General features: G+C 40.4%; 1 protein-coding gene and 1 pseudogene across 1 annotated transcript; both read right to left on the reverse strand.

Moving 5' to 3' along the window:
• Positions 1 to 4,226: 4,226 nt before the first annotated feature.
• Positions 4,227 to 4,664, reverse strand: LOC115296549 (annotated as a pseudogene).
• Positions 4,665 to 8,854: 4,190 nt separating this feature from the next.
• Positions 8,855 to 21,115, reverse strand: NUP43 (nucleoporin 43). Its single transcript, XM_029943920.1, has 8 exons — positions 20,868 to 21,115; positions 20,427 to 20,549; positions 19,434 to 19,511; positions 16,912 to 17,092; positions 14,999 to 15,134; positions 13,433 to 13,584; positions 11,138 to 11,260; positions 8,855 to 10,252 (listed from the first exon to the last, which is right to left on the reverse strand). Exons 1-8 carry the CDS (start codon positions 20,985 to 20,987, stop codon positions 10,023 to 10,025), a joined length of 1,143 nt encoding a protein of 380 aa, XP_029799780.1. The 5' UTR covers positions 20,988 to 21,115; the 3' UTR covers positions 8,855 to 10,022.
• Positions 21,116 to 21,656: the final 541 nt, after the last annotated feature.

Consider the following 21,656-nt stretch of genomic DNA (forward strand, 5'->3'; position numbering starts at 1 on the left):
CCGGCAGCCGGCGCGCAGCCTGCGCCCTCCCGCCCTCCGCCGGTCGTCCTCTCTTGGGCGTGCTGGCGAGCGTCGCCCCGCGTCGCCCCCGCCTGGCGCTGGCCGGGTGATTCGCCCGGGCTCCTAGGATCACGCTCGTCCTCTCCTAAGTCCACTCATTTATTTCAGTCTCTGTTTTCCAAATGAGCTCTTTCTGTGCACGGATCTAGAATCAAGACGCGCATCTCAAGAAGTTTAATTATCAGAAGGAAGTCGCAATGAGATGCCCTGAAACCTCGCTGTGGACGCTAGGAATTGGGATTTCTAGAGGCTTTGAACTAAATTGATTTGTGCTTAGCACTCTTTCTTTCCCCGAGTAAGTCCGTGTTTTAAGCATTTACTGAAACAGCCAGATTAATATATTCTTGAACCCGAATAGAGTAACAGAGTTTGGAGATTTTTAACCTGCCGACCGAATCGGTGGATGAGAAAAGTCATTATTGCTAAAATTGGAATGACGTGACTGCAGGAAGAGGTTTTATTTCTTGTTAAATTGAATTGGAAGTTTGGAATGAGATCATTGGGTTTGTGATGTTTGAAGGTACCATCCTACCCTTTGTAAAGAGTGCTTTTGTCAAATCTGCCTCTAGAAAATATATAGTTAGTATTTTCAAACATCTTAAGATTTTATTTAAAGTGATCTCAACACGCAGTATGGGACTGAAACTCACAACCCTGGAAATCAAGAGTCGCAGACTCCACTGACTAACCTGCCAGGCATCCCACAAATATCTTTCATTTTTCTACTAGAAACTATCAAAATTTTCTTAGAATTAAAGAATTTTTTTCTGATGTTAAATTAGTTACTGGCTACTGTATCCCAAAGTTCAAATGTGGAAACTTCTGTTACAAGATTCCAGGGCACCTTGGTGGCTCAGTTGGTTAAGTGTCAAACTTTTGGTTTCAGTTCAGGGTTGGTGAGACCCAGGCCCACATCAAACTCTGCTGACAGCTCTGAGCTGGCTTGGGATTCTCTCTCGCTCGCTCTCTGTCTTTCCCCTACTTGCATGCACATGCTTTCTCTCTCAAAATACACAAACTTAAAAAAAAATCTACAAGCACAAAGTTTGTAGAAGATACAGGGTATGACCCAAAGTGGGTCACATAATAGCCTAGGTCTTACTTTCTTCACCTGCAGGACTAAGTAACTTTTGGGGACCTTTTCATCCTCAAAATTATATGAATCTTGGGGCAACTGGGTGGCTCGGTCATTTAAGTATCTGACTTCATCTCAGGTCATGATCTCACAGTTTGTGAGTTTCAACACCACTCAGGATCTGTGCTGACAGCTCGGAGCCTGGAGCCGGCCTCGGATTCTGTGTCTCCCTCTCTCTCTGCTCCTCTTCTGCTCATGCTCTGTCTCAAAAAATAAACGTTAAAAAAATTATATGAATCTAACACGTTCCCAGGTCTGCTTGCCCTTTCCAGGATTGTATATCTGAAAAGGCATACTACCTCCCAAATCTTGTCATCTGTCATTCATCCAAGGAACTTCTTCACTTAAGCTTTTCAAATTTTTTTTTTAATGTTGAATTTTGAGAGAGAGAGCGCACCCATGCAAGCAGGGAAGAGGCAGAGAGAGGGAAAAACAGAATCCAAAGCAGATCCCCGGCTCTGAGCAGTGAACTCTCATGGCAGAGTGCAACACAGGACCTGAACCCACAAACTGTGAGATCACGATGCTTAACTGACGGGGCCACCCAGGTGTCCAGAAGCTCTTCAATTCTGAGCCTAAAATCAAGTATCTCCATCAACTACTGTTTTGGGGGAAGTTTCCTAGATAATTCAAGGGGCTCTGTGAATTACTCCATCAGGGACTAGGAGGTTTATTTCCAGTGAAGTAGTGGGGAGAGAAGAGCTGGGAAAGAAGAGAAGGAATGATTAGGAAAGAAGCAATCCACAAGATGAGAAAAGTGGAGGGATGTAGGTGAAAAAGCAGAGAAGTGCTTACTAAGGCGTGTCTCTGGCAATACCTACCTTTCATTTGAAGGGCTTTGTATTGTGATGGAAAACCTGGGTCCAGCTTCAGCCTCCTGGACTTTTCAGTGCTTCATGGGAATGGGGATTTGGGGTTTCATTTTGTTTTTATCAACAGAGATAGGGGCCAATTTTCATGCTTGAATGATTGCAGGATCAGGAGCAGCAAACATGGAAGAAGTCTAAAGAGCAATGTGGCCTTAAGGACATAAGCCCTCCCAGAAACTCAAGTCTTCCAGGAAGGCTGTAGACTATGAGCTATGTAGACTCAAGGGATGGAGAATTGCATTCTACTTCTTTCCCCACAGAGAACCCACATACATTAGTTTGAATTCTTAACAGAAGAGTGGTTTCTTCTCCACTTATTTTTTTTTAAACATTCCTGTCAATGTGGAGTCCTGAATACTTGCTTTATAGTTTATCCGGCTCTGGCTATTGGGAGTTCTTCCACTTGAATTGGCTTCTATATCCCTTTGACATACCCTCCCCCCCACCATCATTACAGGCTTTTAAAATTGCTTTTCAAATAACTTCCTTACTTTAAAAAAAATGTTTATCTATTTTGAGAGAGACAGACCATGAGCAGCAGAGTGGCAGACAGAGGAGAGAGAATCCTAAGCAGGCTCCTCGATCAGCATAGACCCCAACTCAGGGCTAGATCCCACAACTCTGAGATCATGACTGAGCAGAAAGCAAGAATTTGACACTCAATCTGACTGAGCCATGCAGGTGCCCCAGAACTTCCTTACTTTTTGACAGTACAGATGTTTCAAGCTACCTTCTAGATTTCTGTCCCTCCAAGGAGTCATTGCTCCTTTCATTGGAGAGTATTGGAAATAAAATCTGGGTTCTAGGTGTGCTTGTTGCTGCTGGAGGATCATTGCTTGTAGGACATCTCTCACTAAGAAATTTTAAAATTTAAGTGCATTCTGTACTATGTAGGGGTAAAATCTGTGTCCTTAAGAGTTGCAGCTATTATTTTACAGTCTAGTATTAGTTACAGTTTAGCTTCTTAGGTCTGTGGCCTGCACAAAAATTGTTTGACAGGTAATGGATTTTTTTTTAACATTTATTCAGTTGGGGGGGGGTGGGCAGAAAGAGAGGGAGACACAGAATGTGAAGCAGGCTCCAGGCTCTGTGCTGACAGCTTGAATGCTAATGCATTTCTGATGGCTAGTGTGATGTGTTAGGCTAGTCTGTCATCAACTACTGTCCCCCCAAATCTACTTATGACACTCTGGAACTGAACATTAGTTTATCTTTTTTATTTTTTATAATTTTTTAAATGTTTATTTTTGAGATAGTGCAAGCAGGGGAGGGGCAGAGAGAGAAAGAGAGGGGTACAGAGGATCTGAAGCAGGCTCTGCACTGACAGCAGAGAGCCTGACATAGGGCTTGAACCCACAAACCATGAGATCATGACCTGAGGTGAAGTCAGACAACTGATTGAGCCACCCAGGAGTCCCAAACATTAGTTTATTTTTAATTAAAAATTTTTACCTGATCAGCTATATTTTCGTCATTCTTCTTTTCCCTTCTCACCCCCACCCTCTGGCTTTCTCCCTCCTTTTACACCTAAAACAGAGAAATGCTGGATGATGCTAAGATGATAGCAGTCTAGCTGTTGGTTTTTTATGAATATAGTTAATTGTCAAATTAGCTTACATACAACACCCAGAGCTCATCCCAACAAGTGCCCTCCTCAATGCCCGGCACCCATTTTCCCCTCCCCCACTCCCTATCCACCCTGTTTGTTCTCTGTATTTAAGTCTCTTATGGTTTGCCTCCTTCCCTCACTGTTTGTAACTATTTTTACCTCCTCCCTTACCCCATGGTCTTAAGTTTCTCAAGATCCACATATGAATGAAAACACATCTGTCCTTCTCAGACTGACTTATTTCACTCAGCATACCTTCTGGTTCCATCCACGTTGCTGCAAATGGCAGGATTCCATTCTTATTGCCGAGTAGTATTCCACTGTATATATAAACCACATTTTTTTATATATAGCACAACTTATACATTTTAAATGGACAAAAAATTAGTATCATTTACAGTATCTTAAGATAAATTCCCTTCAAATGGGAGCTTCCTTTCCAGTACTTTGAGGTCTACAAGATGTATCTAGAAAATTTACTACTGTGGAAAATTAGGACTGCTTAAATCGAATGGGGGTGGGGAGGGGAAGGGCCTGTGGTTTTTCTTTTTGATTAATTGCTGTAACACTGTCCTTCGGGCGGCTGAGGGACTTTCATGTTTTCTTTAGACATCATTAGGCGCTGGAACTCTTGCAGGATGACCTTGATGCTTTACGAGTTCTGCCATTTTGCTAGCAAGGATGTGGCTTTTGGGTCCACCACTCTGTTAGAACTATTAACTCCATTCATATTAGTTTTTGTTACAAATCTTACGAAGGGGGGTGCTTCTGGGTATTTAGGTCCACATTCTATTTTAAGGCTGTATATTCGGTTTTCATAAATTGTTCTTGGAGGCCCAATTATCATCCCTGTCCATCTAGAAAGGGACATGTCTTTTTCATCTTCTAGACCCCAGCTAACTGTGCCTACTCCTTTATGGCCTTCTTCCAGTTCTTCCAACAGTTGAAAATTGTGAGGGACTTTTACTCCTGAGCCCATGGTGGCTGCCATCTTGCGTTGCTGTTGCTCAAACCACATCTTTTTAAAAAAAATTTTTTTAATGTTTTATTTATTTTTGAGACAGAGAGAGACACAATCAGAAGCAGGCTCCAGGCTCTGAGCTGTCAGCACAGAGCCTGATGAGGGGCTCGAACCCACAAACTGTGAGATCATGACCTGAGCTGAAGTCGGAGGCTTAACCCACTGAGCCACCCAGGTGCCCCAAAACCACATCTTCTTTATCCATTCGTCAGTTGATGGGCATTTAGGCTCTTTCCATAATTTGGCTATTGTTGAAATCACTGCTATAAACATTGGGGTACATGTGCCCCTATGCATCAGCACTCCTGTATCCCTTGGGGAAATCCCTAGTAGTGCTATTGCTGGGTCATAGGGGAGTTTTATTTTTAATTTTTTGAGGAACCTCCACACTGTTTTCCAGAGTGGCTGTACCAGTTTGCTTTCCCACCAACAGTGCAAGAGGGCTCCTGTTTCTCTGCATCCTTGTCTTTAGCTGTTAGTTTTGTAACATTGCCACTTAACATGGTGATCCAGAAGATGCTAATGAAATAGATTGAATATCTCCAAATATCCCCAGGATTCTTATTTTTAACTAGAGCATTGCGGGGGCACCTGGGTGGCTCAGTCGGTTAAGCGTCTGACTTCGGCTCAGGTCATGATCTCACAGTTCGTGGGTTCCAGTCCTGTGTCGGATTTGTGCTGACAGCTAGCTCAGAGCCTGGAGCCTGTCTTCAGATTCTGTGTCTCCCAATCTCTCTGACCCTCCCCTGCTCACGCGCTCTCTCTCTCTCTCTCTCTCTCTCTCTCTCAAAAATAAATAAAAACAAAAAAATTAAAAAAAACCCCAAAAAACTAGAGCATTGCTACTGCTTCAGACCATGTAAACAGTCCGAGCTGGTGTCCATCCTATTGTTACCATAAGCTTAAATGAAGCCTTGATATGAACTATACACTAATGAACTTGGTATTCTTTATGGACAAGATTCTAGAATGGATTACTAAAAGCATGTTTCCACAATACTATGAAATATAAGTGTTACTCACAAAGGACAGGGAATTTTTAAACTTTGCAACATTTTTGATGGGAAAGCGGTTTCCCCATAGCAGCTTTGTGAACAAGATAAATAAATGGGGCAGAAATGAAGTTGGCTTGCAAAGATTTAAGTAACTATAGCCAAATACCAACGATTCCCGTGTCACTGATAATTGGGAGGGCTCAAGGAGTGGGCTTAAGCACTTCAGTACATTTGTCCTCTCTTCACCAATGGGGAGAGACTGTAGAACATGATGGGCAATTCTGAAAATCATCAGCTTCTGTTGAAAACATTCAAGAGATTGTTCTTTCCTCCATGGAAATACGATTTGTCTTTGTAGAACAGGGATTGACCTCTAGTGAGGATGAAAATCATCTATATTAACTAAAGAATAGGGGAAGCATAGTATAATACACAGGTGTAAAAAAGGCTAAAGGTTTAAGTTCAACTAGTCAGCTAATTGAACAAATGTCAGATTGTGGAGATAGCATTACAAAGGAATATTGTACCAGGAACCAGGATTTAAAATTAAAAAAAAATTTTTTTTGGATGTTTTTATTTTTGAGAGACAGAGGGAGGGTGAGAGAGAGAGGGAGGTACAGAATCTGAAGCGGGCTCTAGGGTCTGAGCTAGCTGTCAGCAAAGAGCCTGACGTGGGGCTTGAACCCACAAACTATGAGATCATGACCTGAGCTGAAGCTGGATGCTTAACCGACTGAGCCACCCAGGCGCCGCTTAGTATTTCTAGCGTACTCTGAGGCAGACATCACCTGGGAAAGTGTTCATTTTGCAAGTCACACTTTAATGATGGTCTTTGGTAACTGGGAGTATTTTTTTCAAGGGAAAACAAGACTGTGGGGTTAGTTCAGCTCAGTCTGCACTGATTCAGTGTTTACCAAGGATCAGACATTGTATTAAGCACTGTTAATAGGACACTAAGACACGGGCCCTGTTTGTTTTTTTTTTAAGCTTTCACAGGTCTTTTTTTTTTTTTAATGTTTTTTATTTATTTTTGAGAGACAGAGAGAGACAGCGTGAGCAGGGGAGGGTCAGAGAGAGAGGGAGACACAGAATCTGAAGCAGGCTCCAAGCTCTGAGCTAGCTGTCAGCACAGAGCCTGACATGGGGCTTGAACCCACGAACTGCGAGATCATAACCTGAGCTGAAGCTGGACGCTTAACCAACTGAGCCACCCAGGCGCCCCCACGGGCCGTTCTTGAGCATGCGGTCTGGCAGACAGGCTGCATGATACAGCTGCAAGCACAGCACAGGCTTCTGAAGCAGAGTAGAACTTAGCCCAGATTGGCAGAGGCCAGGGAAGGCCTTCTTGAGAATATGACATCTAAAAAGAGTTTGGAAGGGTTAGGATTTAACCAAGGACGAGAAACGTTGGGAAGAAATGCTTTGCCCATTAGGAACCATTGAAGGGATTTAAACAGTTTACCCAAGAAGCTAGGATATAGAGTTTTGGATATCGGAATATATGGTGAAGGATTACATTTTTTGTGGCTCCTGAGGAAGACAAATGAAAGCAAGTTTCAGTTGAGGATATGAAAATTAATTTATTTAGTGAAACCTCATAGTAAAGCACCCCAACATAAAGCAGATTCAGTAAATTGATTGGTGATTGGCTATCTCACAGAAGGATAACATGATCATTTCATTAACCCACAACAACATGATTCTATGTTTTTTATACATGATTGTTTTAGATTCCACTCATACACTAAAACCCAATCATAATGCAACATCAGTAAGAGCTGTCCAAGTGAGGAGAGGCTGCACTGGGAAATGGGAAACTTTATTATAGTAGATTGTCAAGTGCAGGCTGGATGATGATAATTTGTTGGGAATGCTCTGGAAGTGATGATTAGATTTAGGTTAGAGACGCTCTCCAAGGTACCTTCCACCTCTGAGATCCTGCAGCCCTCAAAAAAAACCATTTGAAAATTTCCGGAATACGGGCAGTGACAACAAATTTATAAATTAGGGTTTTATTTATACTACATAAAGCTTATATTTCTTATTATGTCTGGCAGAACTCCTCAGTTGCCAGGAAGTGTATCACTGTTCAAATAAATGTACTTTCATTTACTCATGGTTACAAATACTCTTAAAGCAAGGCTTCAACCGGCCCAAGCTAGTATTCAAAGCCTATACATCTGGCTCCCTCTAGCATTTATTTACTGTAACAATCATGAGATATTGTTTATATCGCTGCTGGAAATGGAGAATGGTGCTGGCAACAAATACGAATCCTTCCAACTTTTCAGCAGCCTATAATGCAGAGGAAAGCAAAAGCACAGCAAGCTTGCCACTCACTGTGCATGAAAAATGTGGACCTTAGGGTGTCTGGGTGGCTCAGTCAATTAAGCATCTGACTTCAGCTCAGGTCATGATTTCACGGTCTGTGGGTTCGAGCCCCACATTAGGCTCTGTGCTGACATCTCAGAGCCTGGAGCCTGTTTCAGATTCTGTGTCTCCCTCTCTCTCTCTGCCCCTCCCCTGCTCACTTTGTCTCTCTCTCTCTCTAAAAATAAAGATTAAAAAAAAGAAAAAAAAGAAAAGAAAACTGGACCCAGGAGCCAGTCTCCTAGGAGGGAGATCAACTCAGGGCCCACTCAGAGCATGGGTAGCCTGCTGGATGGAATGAGAGAATGCCTGGAGGGCAAAGAAAGGGACACTGAAATTTGGGCCGCAGCAAGGTATTTACATAAAGGGAAATAAGTCAAAGGAAAATTAATAGCTCTGTTTTTATTATGGAAACCAGGTGATTACTGCTGGGGAATGTATATCCATAAATATAACATGATATATTTCATTTTTAACAAATTATATACACATTGATGGATAGAAAAGGGAATGAAAAGACTATGAATTGTCTCTGACATTCTAAGTACTTATACAATGTTCTTTTGCCTTTTTTCCCCTGTAATGAATTACTTCTATAATAACAGAATGTCTTAAAAATTAGTCTCAGCAATAAAACTATAAACAGATTAAAAATTCCTATGGCAACATTTTCTTTTATGATTCTTTGGAACTCAAGTTACTAATTTTATCAAATATTTTTGAGCCAAATATATATTAAAAAGCAGATTACATATATGTATTCCATTTTAAAATGTTGACAAAAAAAACCCCAAATCAAAAAACCCTGAGGTACAGTGGCATTAAAAAATTGTAAATATTTATTAGGACAGAAAAATAAAACTTTACCATAATTATTACCACTGGAATTATAAAGTAAATGAATACATGCTTCAATAGCTTAATAGCAGTGATTTGTCATTAAGGTCTTAATGTTCAAAACACATTTAATCTAACAAACTTTGGAAAGACAATGTTACAAAATTGTCTTTAGGCGATACACATTAACCTGAAACTAATGTAACATTTTGTCAACTCTATTCAAAAACAAACAAAAGAAAACACTAGTTAGGTCATCTAGGTCATCGTTAGCACTGTAGATAAGGGAAAAAGACATCGAATTCTTTACTCTTATCACATCATTATACACATGTCACATCATCCTCTTATCACGACAGTCTTATACGTGTGATCTTCAAATTTCTGTTTGGAAGTCAGATCACTTATAAATGTCAAATTCTATTTTATTGTACAATGTCCAGTTTGGCAATTTTGAACTATGTTGTAAAACTAAACAAAAGTTAAAAATTCTTAGGAAAAATGTACTTTTTCAAGAAAAATAAAGTTGGGTCAAAGCAGTTGATAGAGTTCTGTCAAACCTACTGTAACCTGTCAAAACCTTTTCCCTTAAAAAAATGTGAACACTGCAAAAAAAAAAAAACCTGTCATTTTTGTTCTACTCAATCCTTTATGAAGAAGTTTATTAAACTTATTAAGGAAAGAAAAGGTGGAAGGTCTGAAGAAGATATCTACGATCTAAAGGATGAATATTAACACTGGCTAATGCCACCAGCGAAGATACCCCTCACACCATAGATAAAAAGGACAGGAACCTGATGGCGGTCTGAGAATATGAAGTCCCACATCAAAAAGAACTGGGTCCACAAGCTGTCCAGAATAGCCTGTTTGAAGGCAGTGTCTACATCAGCAAAAGGATCCCTCTAAGCTTCTTCTACATGTTCCCACCAGTCGTCTATCAGACTCTGCGACTATCCGGGGAATATTCAAATGACAAAAGCCAACACTGGTCATGAACATTAACAATAGTGAGAGATGCTTCCTCTGCCAATTTCACATTTTCCAAAAATAAAAATGTACATAGAAGTTACAATTCAAAAGGCTAACTATATATATACTTTACCTGAAATCTAGAACGACAGTATTTTCATGAAAAAAGTTGTCTGGTCACATAAATTGCTTCTGCATCAGTTCCACAAACAAGACAAGGACCTAAAACATCCAAACTGTTTACAGATAAAGTCCTGCTGGGAAGCAAGCTTGTGATTTCAATACGGTCTTTTGCAGGATCAGTGCTGAGCCAGGAGCTTATGAGAGACTGGTGAACATTAGCCTGATTACTAATGCTGTGAGACAAAAAAGTACTACTTCTTACTCCTGCAAGAAAAAAAAAAGAGAAGGGAAAAACAGTTTTCAAGACTAATTTTACATTAGCAAACATGATATATTTTTTAAATTTTTTAATGTTTATTTATTTTTGAGAGAGACAAGAGCACAATCCAGGAAGGGCAGAGAGAATGAGGGAGACACAGAATCTGAAGTAGGCTCCAGGCTCTGAGCTGTCAGCACAGAGCCCGACTTGGGGCTCGAACTCACAAGCTGTGAGATCATGACCTGAGTCAAAGTGGGACGACTGAGCCACCCAGGCGCCCCGTCACACATCACCATTTTTTATCACAGTGATATTAACTATTCAAATTTCCATGGCACAATATGGATATCAGATTTGAAGTCTTTAAGCAAAGCAGATTTTGACCATCTTTCTGTTGATTCTTTAATGGAAAGAGTCAGGAATGTAGCACGAAGACCCCGGCTATGTGAAGTCAGCCAGCTTACGGCATGTGTAGTCACCAGCAGTACAGCAGTAAGCAGCTGACAGATTTCAAGCCCTGATACTGGAATTTACCCTGAGGCAGAAGAATAGAAACATTCTGCCATCCTTTAATGTTAAAAATCTGAGAAACTGGGGCGCCTGGGTGGCTCCATCGGTTAAGCCTCCGATTTCGGCTCAGGTCAGATCTCACATTCGTGGGTTCGAGCCCTGCATCGGGCTCTGTGCTGACAGCTGGCTCAGAGCCTGGAGCCTGCTTCCAGTTCTGTGTCTCCCCTCTCTGCTCCTCCCCCTCTCATGCTCTGTCTCTCTCTGTATCAAAAATAAATACAACATTTAAAAAAAAATAAAAATAAAAATCTGAGAATGTCTAATATGGTATTTAAAACTACAGCAAAGCTACCCACGAGACTCTTCATTAAACGCTTTACCTTGATTAAACAGTGAGGATTTTTCAGGTACATCTGTGGAGGCATCCCAGTGCCAGAGGGATCCATCTTCAGAACAAGTAAATAGATGATCTGGGTTGGACGGGTGAAAGTGAACTTCCCACACTAAAAAAAATAAGAAACAAGAAATTAATTCCTGTGCAAATTAGCTGAACAATCTTTAAAACCCTGTCTCTATGGATCATCTTCCATTAACTCCACACATACCTTCAACCCCCAGGTCTGTGATAAAAATCAGAGACTTCAGAATTAAAGAAAAGACCAATATAATCCTCCAAATGGCTGTAACACATACATAGATAGGATAAAGAAGCCAAGTAAATCTACTTGTGTATTGGGCCAGGAAATGAATGAAATAAATGCTAACAACTTGACCTATTACATTTTTTTAATGTTTATTTATTTTGAGAGAGAGAGTGCCCACACACACACATGTCAGGGAGGGGCAGAGAGTAAGGAAGAGAGAGGATCCCAAGCAGGCTCCTCACTGTCAGTACAGAGGCCAATGCGGGTCTTGATCCTACAAACCTTAAGATCACGACCGACCTGAGCTATAATCATGAGTCACCCAGGTGCCCCAACCTATTACATCTTTCTATGGAAAAGTATGACAATGGGATAATTCTAAAAATATTTTTTAAATTGTAAGTTCTCTTATTTTTAATTCCTGTGTCATTAACATATGAAGGTCATATAATTGGAAAAACTGAGAGAGAAGACCATAAAAATAATATACAAATGAATTTCAACTTTGTTTCATGTCAGGATTCTGGATACTTCTGGTATATATCACAGAAATAGCAACTAGCTCCTAGTAAATTAAAACCTAGACGTGTTCCCAGAATCTGGACTCAGCTTCAGATGGAGGACTATTAAGAAGCCAATTTGAGATTTACGACTCCTCAGGGAACCTCCTGTGTCAACAGACAATGTGAGTGAATGACTGGCTAGGACGCCTTGGGAAATGATCTGCAGCATGCAGATACAACAGGTAATCTGAACGAGAGTCCTGTGACTCTGGATTAGAAGCTGCAAGAGGTAGGATAGAAGGTGCCCAGGGTATAACGTATAAAGTATTCTAAGGCACATGCTTGCAACCTGGCACTTTTCATTCTGACAGTTACCACAATTAAGCATCATGCCACAAAACATAAAAAGCTCACCTTCTTGAGGAGAACACGTTCTGGGGAAATCCCTATGTAAAATATATTCATACTGTTTCATTAAAACAAAGTGAAACAAAACCACCTGTGGAGCCAGAAGCAGACTGTCCAAACCTAGACTCTTAAGTATTTATTTTCAAAACAGAAAGCAAACTTCTATACTAAAACATCATATTTCCAGGCAAGAGTTGGGATGAATCAAAACGATACATCACAATCTGCTACATTTGTGTGTACTGCTCAGCAATGCAGGCTGGCAGTTAACAAGGGGGCTCGAAGAGGAGATCTGAAAGTCTGTAACTCTACTACCCGTGGCTTAGTCAACAGCAGGTTCTGTAAGGATATACCCTATTTCCTTTTATTCCTGGACATGGTTATAATTAGAAGAGACAAAAATAATTCTATCCTTTTATTTGCTTCTTAAATATAATCTTAAAAGTCATTTATCTTTCCAAGGTAATAATGTGATACTCAAACTGCGAAGTTGGAATACTGGTGTGTTTGTTCTTTTGTACTTTCATTCAAGCAGGGCTTAGTATAAACTTCTTTTAAGTCAGAACTTAAAACTACAACGTAGTCAAGATACCAAAGATGGTGATAAATGAAAAATTTCTATCCAGTGAAAAAATCCCCAACAAAATCAAAACAAGAACAACAACAACAAAAAAAGACAAGACCTTTTATCTACTGCTCTTGGTAAAAAACAAAAAAGGTACTACAACAATAAATTGAAGAACACACAGATTAGCAAATATTAATAACGACAGCCTGCAAATAAACTGGTATTATTTTTATGTGTAACAGTTTGATAACATGTATTACAGCTTTAAAATTATGCAAACGTTCTGGGTCATCAATTCTACCTCTAAAGAATTCTCCGAAGAAAATAAGGGCATAAAGATGAACATGTAAGTATAATCACTGTGGTTTTGGATATAATAATGAAACATCTGTTGAAGGACCTAAATGTCAAATGAAAAGGGATTATTATACACTTACACAATACAGGCGAAAGCTACAACATGAAATGATCCATATGTATCATTACAGAAAGCTGCTTCCGACACGCTGTATCAGCGCCCAACAGAACCTCCCGCATCTCGGCAGCACTTACTTTCAGCTTCATGAGCCTTCAGCAGAGACACAGGCATAGTACCTTGTCGAACATCCCAAATACTCAGCATTCCATCCTGGCCACCGGTAGCTACCACATGTTGCTGGTTGGGATGTCTATCAACACAGTGGAGGGGCACTCGGTCACCAGTCCTTTTGTGGGAGAGACAATGACATCAAACATGGTGTCAAGTAGAACTTATCTTTGCATAATCCATAAAACATGTTTCCCTCTAGTAACTAAATGATAACTCTGTGGCCTGAGCTACTGGTTGAACTTAATTCATGTCAAAATATTGACTACGTTAAATATGTTTTCAAATATTAGAACTCGGGGAGGGAATTAAAGACCAAACTTATTCATCCTCTCCACAATCTGGAGACATAAGGAGCAAGATTATCTGATGGTAAGATGTGCAAACATATTTCCATTTCTTGGCATTTTAAAAACATTATGTATCAACTAAACAGCAGGCCCTTACTTCTACCTAATATTTTGTTTATACAATTACTTACTCAGTTTGACACATTCTATATTCTCTTTTAATTTTAAATAAAAATTTCATTTTATTTTTTTCAGACTTTTTAAGTATAATTTATTGCCAAATTGGCTAACATACAGTGTGTGCAGTGTGCTCTTGGTTTTGGGGGTAGATTCCCGTGGTTCATCACGTACATATAACACCCGGTGCTCCTCCCAACAAGTGTCCTCTTCAATGCCCATCACCCACATTTCCCTCCGCCCCCATCAACCCTGTTTGTTCTCTGTGTTTAAGAATCTCTTAAATACCTGTTTTTTTCAATGTTTATTTATTTTTGAGACAGAGACAGAAAGTGAGTGGGGGAGGGGCAGAGCGAGAGGGAAGACCTAGAATCTGAAACAGGCTCCAGGCTCTGAGCTGTCAGCACTGAGCCCTATGCAGGGCTCAAACTCATGAACCGCAAGATCATGACCCGAGCCAAAGTCAGATGCTTAACCGACTGAGCCACCCAGGTGCCCCAACACATTCTATATTCTATTGAGAAAATTGTACACATAGGGGATTTTTGCTCAGAAAAAAAAATCTTGGATTGTAGTTTTTTTATAGCTACTATCATAGCATCGATTGTTGAGCAAAAATAAAATCTCCATTCAATAATATAAACTTCTGAATCAATACAACAAATATTTACTAAATGTAGCACAGGAGTCCCAAGCCCATCAAATTATACTTGCTTTATTAAATTTAATCAGGGATCATTCTCTTCAAATGCAATTAAATACAATATGGTTTAAAGTCAGTTGCTCTGGGGCACTTGGGTGGCTCAGCTGGTTAAGTGTCTGACTTCAGCTCAGGTCATGATGTTGCAGTTTGTGAGTTTGGGCCCATGTTGGGCTCTGTGCTGACAGCTCGGAGCCTGGAGCCTGCCTCAGATTTTGTTCCCCTCTCTCTACCCCTCCCCTGCCCGTGCTCTGTCTCTCTACCTCAAAAATAAGTAAACATTAAAAACAATTTAAAGTCAGTTGCTAGAAACAGTCAAACACTAACTTTGTATTATACTACCGAAATTACAAATGAAAACTTACAGTGATAGTATCTGAGAAGGCTCATTTCCTTGTTTTCTGAAATCCCATATTTTTAATTGCCCAATTGAATTTACTGTAAGAATCTCAGGAGTTCGAAGGAAGGTCACAGCATGGAGCGTACTGCTATCTGCATTGTCTACAAATTAACAAAACAGTAGCATCTGTTAATTGGTCCTGTTTTTCCAGGAAAAAATTTTTTTTTTAATGTTTTATTTATTTTGGGTACAGAGAGAGATAGAGCATGAGAGGGGGAGGGGCAGAGAGAGGGAGACACAGAATCTGAAGCAGGCTCCAGGCTCTGAGCTTGCTGTCTGCACAGAGCCTGATGCGGGGCTCGAACCCACAAACGTGAGATCTGACCTGAGCCGAAGCCGGCTGCTCAACCGACTGAGCCACCCAGGCGCCCCTTTCCAGGAAAATTTAAAACTCCTTCTATTAACTGAAGTGTTACAAATTTAATTTCTATAGAAAAATGCACAGTAATATATTCATTAAAATGGACTCTCCTTTGACAGAAAAATGATATCACTCATAGAATATCTGTTTTCAAAATAAAGGGCTGAGTTTTGGCACATTTGTCTATTCCTTTTAAGGTTGTTACTCTCCATTGCTAAGATAGATGTTCAAGTTCCTCTATATCCAACTTTATGCCTTCCACTAGTGCTTAACCCACCACCTCCAAACCTTAGTGCTTCCTATAGAGCTCATTCTGAACTTGTATCATCCGGCAGACTCATCTCAAATCTATTCATCTTTACGGGGACCTGGCTGGCTCAGTTGGCGGAGCATGCGACTCTTGATCTCAAGGTTGTGGTTTGAGCCCCATGTTAGGTGTAGAGGTTACTTAAAAATAAAGTCTTAAAAAAAAAAATCAATTCATCTTTTGCCTCTCTTCTCCATGAAGTCCGTCCAGACTGGTATACTGGTCCTTCTCCATTTCCTAGTGTTTAAGTTTATATCACACAATTTAGCATATACTTACAGATTTTTGTTTTATGACACTCTCCAAACTCCAGGCAATGATCCTTAACAGTTAAATAAGTATACCTCAGGACTTAATCCACAGAGGCTCTGTCTGATTCAGGAGGTCTAGGGTGGTGGGCTGTTGAAACACTCGTCAGACGAGTCTGTGTGAAACATAGTTGAGAACTACTCTACTAGAATAATCCTTCTAAAACATGACAGGGAGTATAACACCCTCTTGCTCAAAGACTCAAGGGCAAGGTACCTGGGTGGCTCAGTCAGTTAGGCTTCTGACTTCAGCTCAAGTCATGATCTCACAGTTCGTGAGTTCAAGCCCCACGTTGGGCTCTGTGCTGACAGCTCAGAGCCTGGAGCCTGCTTAGGATTCTGTGTCTCCCTCTCTGTCTGCCCTCCCCTGCTCATGCTCTGTCTCTCTCAAAAATAAACATTAAAAAAGAAAAAGTCTCAATGGCTCTCTAGTTGTCTACTTAACAAAATGTAACCTCTGCAGCTGCGCATTAGACTTTACGGCTCGGCCCCAAGTCACGTTTTTTGCTTTATCTGTCACCTCTCCAACAGTATTTAAAGTTGGGCTAAACTACAGTTTTTGTCATTCTTTCAATGGAATTATCCTGTCCCCACATTATTGTCTTTGGTGTGCCATCTTTCAGTATTATTTATGGCTTAGAATCTAGTTTAAATTAATTGCCACGTGCTCCTCAATTCATTACTTGATAGTCCCCTCCAGCCAGCCAAAAAGAAAAACTAAAAGTTTCTTTATCCTTTGTAGTCACTCATTCATACATCCCTTATCAACATTATCGTCTTGTAAAGTACATCTCCTACTTTGTATATTTTTACGTCCTTCAAACTCTTAGCATGGTGTTTATTCAACACATGGTGTTGCTTAATGTACCATGAGATGACAATAGAAATAGGATCTTTCTTACCTATGGTTCTCACAGCCTCCTTGTGATCAGCTCTGAAGAGATTTATTCGCCCATCTTCTCCAACCGTGACAATTTCTGGGTTGTCGCACACAACACCCGTGCACGGTGCGTTGCTACGGGAAGGACTGCCCGGACCTGTGTGGTAGTGAGCTGTGGTCCACTGCTGGCTGACTGACAGAGTCTACGTGTCAGAAGAGAGAATACGATCAATCAAAGCAAAGCCCGAAAAACTAGCACTCTTCCCTGAATAAAGACTATTCTAAAATTCTGTTTCCCACACACCCTTCAAGAAAAAGAATAACTTCCTCCTTTTTCTGTTGTGTTTCTGAGTAGTAAAGCCCAGAAACTACTTTCATCAGAGCTCTGTATACACTGGGTTAGATTAAAAAAGAATGCTACTCAATAATACAGTAAAACCGTGGATTATGAGCAACTTGTTCTGCAGGCATTCCACAAAACAAGCACACATTTCAAATAAATTTTAACTTGATAAACGAGTGATGTCTTGCAATATGAGCAGTACGTGATGTCGAACGTCCCAGGATCACAACTAAGCCAATGGCTCTCTCTCTCTCTCTCTCTCTCTCTCTCTCTCTCTGTCTCGCAGCAGGACTGTGGGCAATAGTCTCCCCTGCTCAAATGTTTGGTTCAGGCCATGGTGTTTGGCAGAGGTCAGTGATTTTTCAGAATGCTAGAAGGTGCCCACAACCAGCACTAGTGTATTTTTTGTCACAGCAAAGCACCTATGGACAGTCCTCTGCTTTTCCATCCAAGAGTAAGCTTAGGAATCCTTTGCTTCATTCTAGGTCATTGGATAGGTTCCTTGTTAAAGTTGCACAAAAAGAAAAAGATTCCATTGAGCCAAGAGATAACAGTGATTCTGTTAGTGATAGTGTGAGTTGAGAGTCCTACACAATAACCCTCCTCTCTCGTCTCCCTCACACCAGCCACGATGGTTTTCAAAGGTAAGTGCATGTTAATTGGATTATTTTTCTTTATATTTGTATTTGCTTTCTTTTTTGTATTACATTACAATACTGTAATCAGTTTTACATGAGTATTTTTGGATTGTGGAATGAACCATCTGTGTTTCCATTATTTCTTATAGGGAAATCTGCTTTGATTTACAAGTGCTTTAGATTACAAGTATGTTTCTGGAATGAATTATGCTCACAAAGCAAGGTTTAACGGTATTTCAAATATCTCAAATTTAAGAAATGGTTTTTAGTTCTGTAATTTTTTTATTAAAGATTTTATTTTTTAAAGAAATCTCTATGCCTAATATGGGGCTCAAACCTACACGCCAAGGCCAAGAGTCGCATGCTCACTGAGTCAGCCAGACACCCCAAACAGTTATCTGTTTGAAACAACTCTAAATTCTTAAGTGAACTGACCTACATCTGAGAAATAAATCTCTATAACATTTTCTAAGTGACCTCATTAAGAAAACCACTTAAAAAGATCCGAGTCTTATATTTACTAAGCATGCCTAATTGGAAAATAACCTTTATTAATCTGAAAACTTAAACACTCTCTTCCAGCAACTTACAACTGTTACTAGATATGGGGCTATTGTATTTCTTATTTATTTATTTTAAAGTTTATTTTTAGAGAGAGACAGAGAGGGCAAGCGGCAGAGGGGAAGAGAGAAAGAGAGAGAGAAAGAGAGAGAGAAAGAAAGAGGGAATCCCAAGCAGGGTCCACGCTGTCAGTAGGAGTCCAACACAGGGCTCCAACCCACAAACTGAGATCATGACCTGAGCTGAAACCAAGCATCGGACTCTTACCAACCGAACCACCCAGGAGCCCCCACATGGGACTATTTTTTTTTTTTAAACATTTATTTTTGAGAGACAGAGACAGATCATGAGCAGGGGAGGGGTAGAGAGAAAGGGAGACACAGAATCTGAAGCAGCTCCAGGCTCTGAGCTGTCAGCACAGAACCCGATGCGGGGCTCGAACCCACGAACCGTGAGATCATGACCTGAGCTGAAGTCGGACACTTAACCGATTGAGCCACCCAGGCGCCCCAACACATGGGACTATTTTAAAGGGTTGCCTTTATGCTCTGAGGGTCAGCATTCAGATTTTTAATATACAAGAAAGGCATTGAGAAAACGTCAAGTCTTCATATAGTCTATCCTCCCTAATTAAAACCTAGCTTCTATCCACAGAACCAAAGTAGCTGTCCCTGTTCTCACGATACCTGAGCTAGAAGATGCTCTTTCTCTCTTTGAAAGATCAGATAGCAACTAAAAGAGAAAATTAGAGGAAAATTACTTGCCAGAATACTATACTAACAGGTCGGAACTAACAGAATTTAAGAGATAACCAATTTCAATAAAAGCTCACACAAACCTGGTTCTAGACTTAACCTACTAAAACACAGATAATATGATACCTCCCCGCTCCATATTTTGAGAACATGAAACTTATTTGTGTCATTATTAAATACAGCACTCTTTAGGCCTTTCTAAAAACAATTAAAATACAAATTCAGTTTTCAAGCAAAAATTCTTTACCTGGTTATTAGGGTGGTGAAGGAAAACTGTGACACATCCTGTTGATGAAGCCGTGACAATTCTTTCCTGGTCAAAAAACTAAATAGAAAATTCGTGCTTGTTATTGATTCAGAAATATTGAGAAGGGGGAAGCCCATTTGATTAATTCAATTACTAGCATAACAATTTTACACTTGATCTTAGCCAAAAGGCCGAGAAGCGATTAGCATAACAATTTTAAAATGCAAAGAGTCTTTAAATGCTAAACAAATAAAATATGATGATGGGTAAGTCAAAACCACTATTCAAATAAAAGGATTTTCATTAAGAAGAAATAACAATTTCCCCCCTAAACTCCTTTACTTATAACTGATTTAATTTTGGACTACTACCAAATAGATTTAGAAAATCACAATTCTCAGAATTAGGCAGCTTTCTATAGAAGAAAATGCGGGGACTTTGAAGCCCTATAGATCAGGATTTGAAAACGTAGTAATTCCATTCCTCCTAATTTACTGGCTGTGAGACATTGGCCAAGTTACGTTCTTGGTACACCTTCAAAATGGAAGAACTAATTTCCACTTAGGGGGTTGTTTTAAGAATTCAAAAAGCAAAAAAAAAAAAAAAAAGATTTCAAAAAGCAAAACCATACAAAATGTCTTGTACAGTATTTGTTACATAGTGACACAGAACACTTGATTCACAAACACCATGAAAATTATATTAGACTTATGTAAAGTTCCCAAAATAATGTTTGGCACATAGTAGATGGCCAACTAATCAATCAATCAATCAAACAAACAAATCAGGATTTAAAAAAACCCCTGAGACTCAATCTGCATCCCCTTCCTCAGTTCTGATTCTGCCATTGAGTGGCTTTGTAATCATAACTATAGAGAGAACTCAAGTTTCCTGTAAACCCGGAATGAAACTAGAGAAACTTTACGGTCCTTTAGATCCCTAATTACTCTCAGGTTTTTTAAAAGTTAGCTTTTCGGTATCACACAGACTTACTTGTAAATCCATTACATCACCATGGTGTTTGATATCACACAATAACTGATGTTCTCCTTCAAACCCGCCATCAGAGTCAACGTTCCCAAAATCGCCAATAGACCACAGCGAAACATAATTTTCCTGTAAAGCAGAAAGTTTTCTCTTGAGATGAAATAAAAGTCAAACTCTCGAAAATTAAAATTTATATTGCCTTCAAGCAACCCTGCTTTAAAAGTATCTCGGGCAAACGGTCAGGTGAGAGTTTAAAACACGAGATTCGAGGCTCGGGCACATCATTGATGGCCGAGGTCCCGGACAACCGAGCCTGAGACACGAACTCGGGGGGACCGAAAAGGCGAGGAAAGCTAGAAAGCGAGAGAATTCGCGCGGGGACCGCCGGCGGTGCGGTTCCAGGAGAGACGCAGGAGGCAGAAACTTCCTGCCCGGGAATGGAGGTACCTCATTGTCCCAAGAGCCCGTAGCAAAGGTCTCCGCGGTCTGCAGGCTCCCCGGAGGTAGCGGTCGCCACCGGGTTTTGCTGATTTTCTGAGACACAAACTTAGCACAAAAATCCTCCATGGCAAAAGCAACCACTACACGTACAGCAAGAAGCACCGCGCGCGCCTCTCAGTCCCGCCCCTTCCCGCGGAGTCCTGATTGGATCGGACGTTACGGATCGGACGGTGGCTGCGGAAAGCCAATTCTCTTCCATCCGAGTGCGTTACCACCAAAGCCCAAGTGGGAGGAAATTGGAGCGCCCTTCCTCACCAGTGTGGCTTTGAACAGTCTGCAAAATCAGTATACGAACACTGAAACAGTGCGTTTGTGCAATCATTGCGCAATATAAAGCAAATTTACGAGCAAAAACAAAGTAAAATCAAGAGAAACCACCTAGTAGCCACACTTAAGTATTAGCATTCCGGCACCCATACAAAAGATTGAAAATTCTTAAATTCATTTGAAATTAAGTACATTACTGTACAAACTTACTCTAAACCTCTTCCTCGTAGTCCCTCAAATAAATATTTTGCTTCAAAGTTGTCAATACCCACTGTCGGAGCTTGGAGTTGGAATTCTAGAAACTCCAATTCTAGGTTTGATGGTCATTGCCTAGCTGTGTAACCTTCCTCCATTCATTTATGTGTATAATTAATGAGTTTGATCTGTCACTCGACAGCCTAGGAATCAGTTTCCTAGGTCCCTTCTTCTGTGCTTTTGATTATAATATCCTTTTATTCCTCTCTACTT

This window comes from Suricata suricatta, chromosome 7 (assembly GCF_006229205.1).
Source record: "Suricata suricatta isolate VVHF042 chromosome 7, meerkat_22Aug2017_6uvM2_HiC, whole genome shotgun sequence".
Classification (NCBI taxonomy): Eukaryota; Metazoa; Chordata; class Mammalia; order Carnivora; family Herpestidae; genus Suricata; species Suricata suricatta.